Source organism: Pteropus alecto, unplaced genomic scaffold, assembly GCF_000325575.1.
Source record: "Pteropus alecto unplaced genomic scaffold, ASM32557v1 scaffold392, whole genome shotgun sequence".
In the NCBI taxonomy this organism is placed as follows: Eukaryota; Metazoa; Chordata; class Mammalia; order Chiroptera; family Pteropodidae; genus Pteropus; species Pteropus alecto.
The window spans coordinates 1,326,053-1,336,705 of record NW_006431933.1 but is presented as its reverse complement, the minus strand read 5'-3'; the positions used below and the strand labels follow the sequence as shown (position 1 = coordinate 1,336,705).

The following is a 10,653-nucleotide window of genomic DNA, read 5'->3' as shown; positions in this document are numbered from 1 at the left end:
TTAGGATTTTTTGATGAGAGGAGATCTCTGCTGGGACATTCAAACCCAAAGCATCACTTTTTCAAAATATTTTTGGAGAGCAGCTAATTAGCATTTTCTACATGATTATTCAGATGTTAGAAGAAAAGAGCCTCTAAGAAACATCAGCTACTGTGACATTTCAGGCCACTCAACTTTCAACTCAACCCCTGGTCCTTAGGAAGACACAAACAAAATCATGCTCCCTGGGATCAACATGGATCACAGAGGGATTCCTGCCTTCTGTGGATTATTCTTCCTTTTTCTAAAAATTTATTTTTTCAATTACAGTTGACATATAATATTATATTAGTTTCAGTGATTAGACATTTATATACCTTACAAAGTGATCACCCTCATGAGTCTAGTACCCATCTGACACCTACATAGTTACTTCAGTGTTATTGACCCTATGCTGTGCTTTACGTCCCCTTGATTATTTTTATAACTGGTAAATTTGTACTTCTTAATCCCTTCTCTTTTTTCAACCATCCCCCTTAACCCCCTCCCATTTGGCAGCCACTTATTTATTCTCTATATGAGTTTGTTTCCGTTTTGTTTGTTCATTTTTTTCTTTAGATTCCATATATAAGTGAAATCATATGGTATTTGTCTTGTGGAGCCTTCTTTTAACATGTATTTTCACAGCTCATGAGGGATATGACAGTAAAGCTGGCTAATTCACCAGGAAATATTGGTACATTTCTAATACCACAATAAAAACTGTCAGAAGGTCATGGAGAGAAGTGATTTATGCATATGTCTTGAAGATGTCATGGCCTGAATATATAACTGGCTGTCTTAGTAACTGACCCCAAGAAACCTCAGGTTTGCCATGTTAGTTTGTTCAACCATCTCATTTAATAAGGTTAATGAAGATGGTCTGTAGCAGTTCTTAAATTCTCATGATGAGACTTTAGCAAGTGAGGACCTCAAAGAGTTGTCCTCAACATGCATAAGACAACTAAGTATCTCTGCCAAAAAGATTCCCCCAGACTCACTTAAATGCAAAGTGCTCTCAGGTCTACATAGCACTTGAAAAGAAGCCCCAGCCAGTCTGACGGCAATGGTTGAAGGACAGATCAATGCAGAAAGACATTTGTATATCACTGGGAAAGGTGTTCGGGAGTGGGAGTGGGGGTGGAATAGATACTAGCATCATCTTTTTCTAAAGTAATCATCTGTTTGTTCCAGAAAAGATTAAAATGAGTCATCTCTCACCCCATGTCTCCTCTACCCATCTCCTCCACAGCTCTTAAGATTCCCCAGTGGAAACAATAGCCAATACTCACTGATGTCACAAATAACTGATGGTTACAAATGTATGATGGTGAACATAAAATCATTTATATTTTAAAATATGAATTCCTGAAATTAGTAAAATATGCATACACATAGTTAATGGAGGTTACTATAGAGACGGTCAGCCATATTGTTCTCAGTTTTATTATCATTGCTCAGGAATGCACTTACCATAATTATATTCTTCCTAGAATAATACACACACACACACACACACACACACACACACACACACACACACACACACTAAACACAGTCCAGCAATGCATTCCTATAAAATTCAGGTTTTGCTATTATTTCATCTGTGCTCTTGGAACCATGGAAAACTCAGAATAGTAAGAGTTGTGTTCAGAACATCATCCAACGCACTACATTTGCAGATGTAGAGAACAAGGTCAAAGCCCGAGATGAGAGTTAGGAGCAGGCTTCTGACTAGACCCTGAGTGGACTCTTCTAGAGTAAGATGGCATGGGCGAGGCCCCTGGAAAATGCTAATTGCCAGTGAAAGAGGTACCCCTAGACATTGAAGGATGATGTCTGTTACACACAAAGCACTATTTTGAGGACATTACAAGCTCTGGAATGTGAATTATTCCTTTAGCTCTAAGTTTATCATCCAATTACACTTTAAAAGTGTAAAACTTTTGATGCTATATTTTCAGTGAAATTAATGTGATTGCTGCAGTTTTAACAATGGTACTTACAAAATAGACACATAGCTCTTGATTTCTTGGGAATACTATCACACAGAGGGGTTGGCTCATGGAATTCCAACTTTAAAAAAAAAAGGTTTTCCCCAAATTCTACTTTAAGAAACTGTTGAGGAAACATAGGGGAGGGTTTAAGGAGGGGTGTTAGAAGGATACTGTGGGGAAAATAAGAAACATCACAGCATTCCAATATGAAATTAATCTCTATTCTTTTTCCAAAAAGATCTCGGTACGTGAGGTGGTAGATGTTAGTTAATTAAACTTATTTCTCAATATATACATAAATCATCATGCTCTACACTTAAAGTCAATACAATGCTATATGTCAATTATATCATAATAAAACTGAAAAAAATAAAAAATAATAAAGATCTCAGGAGAATACACAGCAACTGTGGATTCAGCACTCACTTTCCCTGCATGCTCAGACCTCTTCACTAAGAGATTTGGGGCTGCAGATGTAGTCAACAACACGTAATACATGCACTTTATACTTTTCCTTGTCGTCTATTTAATTCCATAAATCTAATGAAAGTAGCCTAGTTGATGTGTTTAACTCTACTGGGTGTTTCCCTGGCCTATCTTCAATAAAACAATTTCTGTTGGAGTTTTCTGCTGAGTTTTCTTTTTTTAATTTTAATTTTATTTTTTTTCAACTACAGTTGACATTCAATATTTATTATATTAGTTTCAGGTGTACAACATAGTGGTCGGACATTTGTATAACTTACAAAGTGATCCTGCCAATAAATCTAGTACCCTCTACTGAGTTTTAACATCAGTAAAGATTTAAGCTTTGGACTATGATTATTATAAACTATTTTCACTTTTCAAAAACACAAAATTATCTTCTTTAACTTGTTTTCTTGTAAATAAAACTACTTCACCTTCATTTAAAAATCATACAACAGCAAATCTGAAGCTTCTGGTATTTCTTTGTTCTGTAAAAATGAAGAGTCAGCCCTGTGCCATTCCAGTACGGGAGTCCTCAGAATATGCCAAAGATAGGGATGGAGACATGGAATTACATTGTCACAGTCAAAGCAGGTTATGTTCCATCTCTGCTTGGGCAACAAAATAACCTCTTTTTTTAATTAAAATTTTTTTTTATTCTGGGTTAAAACAAAGAGCTACCACAAAGCTGAAATTTGGGGGTTGGGGGGAATTCCTAGAGAAAGCCAGCTTTGTTAAATTGCTTACTTTCAAACCTCATGCCAGAATCACTAAGAAAGTAGCAATCTCAATGAACCTATCATCCCTCCCTTGCCCATCCTATGATGAAGAGCCCCTCACAAACTAGAACAGCATTAACCCACCGTGGCAAGGTGCAGAAAGTTAAAGTTAAAGAATGAGATAATGTAAATTAACTGATCTCTAGAGTTGGTCCTACCGACATGGCTCACTCCTTCAAATTACAGGGATAGATCCCCCTCTCTTTTTTTTTTTTTTTTTTAAAGAAAAGCTTACATGTGGTCAAATTCATTAGGACTGGAAAGCAGTTTTCTTTAAACAAATAAAATTGATTTTCAGCACGAGTTAGAAGAAATAGAGCAGTAGAAAGGGTGGGGTTTTAGAGACAAGGGCTGGCTAAAAGATACCACTTATTTGCTACATGACCTTGGGCAAGGACAAAAATGCCTAACTTCCTGAGCAGCTCCATCATCTGCAACATGGCAACAATAACACCACAGTCCACAGTGTTATCACAGAGGGCAAATGAGAATGTATTTGTATTGTAATTCCTGAAATCCCATACACATGATTGTTTTTAGGACATTAGTGCACTACACAGTTTTTAATAATTATTGAAGGGTTTTTTGTTTCCAAGATAGATTCGAAAACAGATTTTATTTTAAAATGCATATTTTGCCTTCACTGAAACTCACAGCCCTGTTCATACATCACAAAAAGAAAGAGTTGGCTGAAAGCTGGAGACAGGGACAAGAGCTTGGGAAGACGCAGCAGTGTTACCAAAGGGACACAATCTGTTGCTGTCAGCACAGTCTTCTTTTGACCAGTGGAAGGGTCTTCTCCACCCCTTGCCCATTTCCAACTGGGCACAGAAAAGCCTGCTGAGGGAGGGAGGGCGGGGGGCGTGGCGCGGAATCCTCAGTGAGTGTAACTGCTAGAGCAAACTCAAACCAAGCTTTTATTAGGTTCCAGAATAGAAAGAAGCAAGATTCTAGAGCTGCTCAGAGATGGATCTGCTAGGACGTGGATCTTTCTTGGCAATGGGGGGAAAAAAAGAAAAAAAAAAGATGGTCCCTTGGAACCCTGGTTTCAGACATTGTTCGTTCTTAACAACACTAAAAAGTTATATTCACAATTAAGTTTTCTTCTATAGTGTTTTTCCATTTCATAGAGCAGTTAACACAGGCAGTGATAGGCTGAATGGGGTGGCTGGGGAATGCGTGTGGACCTTGACCAGCCGTGCATTGCATTCTATGGAAACTGTAACTGTAAACCTCGTCCATGTGCTGCTCATTTTTCCTACTTTCTGTTCCCCCTTCTCCTTGCTTTCTTATGCCTTCCATATTTCTTTTTAACTTCTAGATTGCTCTCTCTCCTATCTCCTTACTACACTGAAAGAATGTACAATTTTTTTAAAGTACTATAAGAAAAAGTTTTTAAAATATATAGATACCCATGTTTATATACATTTTTGTCCAGTTGTTAAGGAAACTTTTTTCAAGATGAGGACTATGATAGCACAAAAAACTGTAAGCGTATCACAAATGTATTACTGTTTAAAAAAATCCAACAGTGTTAAAAGTAATAAAAGTAATAAATCTGTGTATATGGGGTTTTTATAATTCATATTTCTATCTTTTAGTACCTAATATTACAAATATATCAAGGCAAACATTGGAATAATTAACGAGTTAAGCCTCCATCTCAAGAAATGAGAAAAAGAACAGCTAAGTAAATTTTACAAAGTTGAGGAAAAGCACTTCTGCTTCTAGCCAAGATGGAGCAACAGGGACAAGACTTACCTTCCTGCCTGAAACAACAATAGAAGCAAACGAAATACATGAAACAAGAGTTTTCAAAAACAATGGACATTGGAAAAAGGGACAGTCATCCCCAAGAGACAGGAAACAAAAAAAGTGAGCCATTTGAATTCCCCAGCTTACTGCCTGAAGGGATTGTGCAGGCCACGGCTTAGGGAGGGAAACCCAGGCAGAGTCGGACAGATCCCTCAACTTGAGGAGGCAGAGCTAAAACTGCATGGAGACCAGGACAGCTAGTGTCCATAGGACACAGCGCCCAGAGAAGAGAGAGCTGCAGAGGACCCTGGAGATCTGCAGAAGGTACTCCTTGAACCAGTATGTGTGTGTGAGGAAACTGCCCAAGACTGGGGAGTCATCCAAAAGGGTTATAGGAAATGATGCCTGGTGCTCACACAGGGTGGGGGAACAGTGACTAATCCAACAAGCAAGACTGGAAACACTCATAATTCACAGGTCATTGGTTAGAGAACTCAGTAGTGGGGAATAATTAGCCCTAGAATAAACGTTTCTTTGAAACTGCCTAACAAACCGTAAAAGCAAGACCTGAAAGGATTTAACTGTTTCTAAGAAAATTAAATGCATTCCAGAACAAATCTCCAGGAGATTTATAAGAAGACAAAAACATTCAGCAATCAGTAAGGTAAAATTCACAATGTCTGGGATCCAATCAAAGAATGACAGAAATGCTTTCACGGGGAAACACAACCCATAATAAGAACAATCAATCAATCAAAACACTTAGAACTGACGCTGAAGTTTAGAATTAGCAGAGAAGGACATTAACACACAGTTGTTAGTATGACTGTATGCCGTATGTTCAAAAAGTTAAGTAGAGACATTGAGAATATAAAAAAAAAAAAGACCCAAACTGAACAGCAACAATGTCCTGGTTGAAAAATACACTAGACGGGATGAACAGCACCATTAGACATCGCAGAAGAAAAGATTAGTCAACTTAAAGGCACAGAATAGAAATTATTGAAAATGAAACACATAGAGTAAAAAGAATCCCCCCCCAAAAAAGAAGTATAAGAAGAGTATCAGTGAGCTGTGGGACAACTCTAAGCAGCCTAATATATGAGTAATTGGAATCCATGAAGGAGGAGAGAGTAGGGAGCTTCAGAAAAAAAAATTTTTGAAGAAATACTGGCCATCAAATTTTTCCAAATTTGATGAACATTAGAAATCCAAAGATTCAAGAAGCTCAAGGAAACATGAAGAAAATCAGGACCTACACACAAGAATGAAGAGCACTGGAAATGCTAACTACATAGGTAAACATACACAAGTCCTTTCTTACTATTTAAGTGTTTTTAAAGTAATTGACTGTGTAAAAAAAAAGTGTATTTGGGGGGTTCTAACATCTGTAAAAGTAAAATGCACAATAACAATAGCATAAGGCTGAGCAGGGAGAAATGGAAGCATGCTATTGTAAATGTTTATAGCAACCAAGCAAGCACCCGGTCAAGAAAAAGTCCTGTTCAAAGTCATAGGAACATTTTGTGGCATTCTTGTCCTCACCCTGTCACCCTCTCCCTGGCACTGTGGCAGTTGTGGTCTTGGTCACAGTTGAGGTCTTGAATCGGCAACAAGGTTCCCAGTTTCCTCCCTTGAACTGGAAAGGACAGAGCAGACCTTATTTGCAAATGATTGCATATGTGTGTGCATCTTATTCCATGTTCCTTTCTCCTTGCCTTCTTCTGGATTGATTGCTCATCTATTTCCTTCCCTCTATTTGTTCGAGATGTATTTTTTCTATTCTTTAGTTTGATTCTCTTGATTTATCAAAATATATTAGTCTAACTGAAAATCTATTAAAAGATTGTATTGCATTGTATTCTTTAGTACTTTCACCTATGTCCAATCACTCCTCAGCTACGTCTAATGTGTTGTTAAACTCATCCACTGACTTCTTAAATTTTATTATCTCAGATCTATCACTTTTTTTGAACTCATTTTTGTTTAATTTCTTGTTCATTTGTAATCATCTTTATTTCTATGACCAGCTTTTTCACACCAATGTCTGAGAAGTCCGAGGCATCTGTGTGACTATCTGTTCTCTTATTTCTCCTGATTTCTATGCATGTTGTCTTTTCAAGATGTCTTTGGTTAAATCAGGGAAGTTACTTTAAATGGCTTCACTTTAAGAGGGCTTTGTCCAGGATCGATTATCCATAGGTAATAAAGTTTTCCTGTCTTTACAGCCCATTCTGAAGAAGCTCTTTATGCCTGCTTCATCTGCAAAATGGGGTAACAGTGCTCCAATCAGTCTACCTGAGGATTAAATGGCAGCTTTGAGTTCCTGGATCCAGTCAGACCTGAAACTAGTGTTTCCGTTATTTTTGCTTGTTGGAGCTGGGTTCCTCACAGCAACTACCTTGATTTTTGCCTATCAATAGCGTAATTGGGAGGTTTGTGTGTGGTAATCCTGAACTGAATGACTCTGAGTGGGTCTTACCGGGTCTAGTGCAGACAGAAGGCTGGGGGGAATGCTGAGACCCTGACTGTGGGAATGGTCCCTTAATAGCCACTGAGGATTCCCTTCCTCAGTGTGAAGAATTAGGGGCTTATTTCCAGACACCACCCATTTGTCTCCTCCACTCCACCCCACAGCTATTCCCAGGAACCCTTTCTGAGGTGATAGTTGGCACCTGCAGGAGGGGTCAGGTGAGCAATGTTCAGTGCTTAAATGGCATCTTATGCTCACACTATGTGGGAGCTATTCTGTAGGAGGTGCTCCAGCTTACTCTTCTCTGTGATAAGGCTGGAGGGATCCTGCCTGGTGAGGTAGCTGGGGTCATGGTGGGATGGGGGAAGTGAGGCTAAGTACAGGGGTAACAGACAGTACTTTTACCCTGTCACGTTGGCTGGTTTGAGCCGGATATACCCTCTGTAGTTCTCAAGAGGACACAACAGGAGGCACCTGAGGTGGTCTGGATAGTTAGCTTTATGCCCAGAAACCACACATTTGCCCACGTGATGCCTGTCTGTTCCAGACACACCTTTTCTCCATCAGCTATAGTGCAGGTCATGTCCACAGAAAGATTTGTCCTGGGCCCAGAGGTCAGACGCCCCCTTGATACCAACACCAGTGTAACTGTCCCTCCCTAACTGACCTCCTGACACAACTTGAGCAATGGCTTGACCTGTGTACCTCGGTTTCCCCATCTGAAAGTGGAGATGACAACTCGGGTGTGGGACTGTTGTGAGGATTCCGAGTCAACATGTAGAAAACACTCTGGAAAACACTGGGCATGCACTTAGTGCTGTGAATCGTGCCTGGCACGTAGATAGTGCTTCAAAAGCACTTAGAATAGCACCTGGCACACTACACACTCAGAGCAGCATCCATCACACACCTAGCATTCAATAAGCACATCTAACCACACAGGCACACAATTGGTACTTAGTATGTGAAATAAAAACCCCACACTGCCGAGAAATACACTGGCACTTTATGTATACACAGAGGAAGGTACAGGGTCTTGATAAGAAAATACACTCTTGTGTTCAGGTGTACCCCACCACCACCCCCTCAGAACACCCCAGGTTGAGAACAGTGGAAAGGGAACAACCATAAATAGAGAATAGAAGGAAAAGTTAATGATCTAAGGGGCAAACACAGGCAGGGAAACACTGCTGGGAGGAGACACAACCTCTTCTTCCCCAGGAAAGAGCAATAAGGCGGCACAGGAGAACAGTAGCCACAACTAAGCCTGCAATGCCTGGCATAGGGCACCTAACACCTAACACGGTTAAGAGGACAGGAGGGAGAAGGAAAGGAAGAGAGCAGAGATAGCTTCTGTCCTTGTGGCAGGGCCAGGGCCTGCTCAGTTTAGATCCATAAGCTCAGAGTTGGGTGGGGGTCCACAGGCAGGAGGTGCTGGGGGGTCAGATAAGCTGGCCTGGGGTTGCAGGCGACGAGCTACGTCCTGGCGTTGGTAGAAGAGGACGTAGGCTGCCTTGGACTGTGGGGAGAAGACAGGAGTCAGTGTGGATTGGGGAGGAGGGAGGGCCGGGAGAAGGCGAGGAGAGGACGGAAGTCACACCTCAATCTGATTCTCAGTCACAGGCGAGACGCTGTTGTCATCAAAGTAGTGCCACTGGCCACTGTCCTTGTTGCAGGCAAATGTCGTGTCTGGAAAAAAGGGAGAGCTGTCCTTACCCATTCTCTGGCCCCTAAGAGGTGTCCACCAGGTTCACTCTCTCACTCCTCCCACCCTGATGACCTCACCACTAGCTCACACCCTAGTCATCCCCCGGGGATATACTACACCCCCCACCAAGGCATGCCCCTGCCACATACAGTGTCCATCACGCAGGCCCCCATAATGGTTGGACACCGCGATGAGATCATATTTGTACAGCTCTGGGGCTGACTCATTCTGAGGCTTGATGACAAACTCGGAGAAGTCCAGGTCCCTGTGGGTGGGGAAAGATTAATACCAGCATGCCCTCTCCCCATTCCCTGCCTTCCCCTCAGCCAGCCCCATGGCTCCAGACCGGATAGGAAATTCCACAAGGGTGTCCAGCTTCTCGCGGGAGAACTTGGTGTAGGAAAAGCGCTTCAGGTGGATAATGAGTGTCTCAGGCAGCTTCCACAGGTCCAGCTTCTTGGTAGCCAGCTGGTGCTGCTTGCAGGAAGGGCAGTACCTGTAGACAGAGCCTAAGTCAGTACACAAACACTTTCTGGGCAGGCTTTGCACTAGATGGCCTTAGTGAGTCCTGTCTGGTACAGAGATTTCTAATTCGCCTGTCACTCTACTTTGCTCTTCACATGTTAAAATCCTGTCATTCATTCATTCATTCATTCAAGTGCTCACTGATTGTCTTCTGTATGTGCTTTTATACTAGTGTATACTTTTGTTTGGTTTCTGGTCTATAAGAGACTAGTCTAATTTTAGAGTATGCCTCTGACCCTCCCGTTTCCTCTTCCTATTTCACTCACTCACTCACGCGCCCACCCACCAGGTATTTACTAACTGTACTGCTAAATCCTTTGGCACTACTTTGTATTTCTGTTCCCTTTCTGTTTCATGGAAATGTTGGTCTTATTTTTGAAACTGGCTGTATCTTTTTGGTTCTCTCTTTATATTTTATATTTTGTTTATTCTACAAAAATCTATTGAGTTCCTAATGCATACCCCACACTATTATAATCAGTGAGAAGAGACACACAAAAAGTCTTCACCCTTAAAGGGTTTACTCTAACAGTAAACAGGCAAAAGGGGATCTGGGATGTGACATCAAGTGATGTTACTGAGTTAGAAACAAAGTAATGCTTGGCCAGAAAAGAGCACTGGGAGGCAATGTAGCAGAAGTGATGGCTGGGGGAGAAGTGGCTCTTAATCTCGTAATAAGAGAACATCTCTCTCTGATAAGGTGACATTTGATCAGACACCTGAGCAAAATAAAGGAGTCCTTTTGAGAACTGAAGAGCATTCCTGTGAGAAGGAACACCCAAAGGCTCTGAGGTGGGAATACGATTGGGTAGTCAAGTGACAGGAGGGTTTGAGTGAGGGAGAGCGGGGAAGAAGGTAGATTTAGAGGGAACAGAAACCTGGGCAGGTGATCCCATCCAACTTTAGCCCCAGAAACCTTGGCCTTGACTC

The 10,653-nt window shown here is 41.1% G+C and overlaps 1 protein-coding gene across 1 annotated transcript in view; it reads right to left on the bottom strand.

Moving 5' to 3' along the window:
* Window positions 1–8,474: 8,474 nt before the first annotated feature.
* The window catches only part of USP11 (ubiquitin specific peptidase 11), a 15,287-nt gene continuing 13,108 nt past the window's right edge, over window positions 8,475–10,653 (bottom strand). Inside the window, exons 18-22 of the mRNA XM_025043393.1 lie at window positions 9,994–10,070; window positions 9,545–9,746; window positions 9,348–9,463; window positions 9,091–9,179; window positions 8,475–9,009 (exon numbers count right to left, since the gene is read on the bottom strand). Of these exons, the coding sequence (XP_024899161.1) occupies window positions 8,872–9,009; window positions 9,091–9,179; window positions 9,348–9,463; window positions 9,545–9,746; window positions 9,994–10,070 (622 nt within the window). The 3' untranslated portion in view covers window positions 8,475–8,871. The remainder of the gene's footprint in view (window positions 9,010–9,090; window positions 9,180–9,347; window positions 9,464–9,544; window positions 9,747–9,993; window positions 10,071–10,653) is intronic.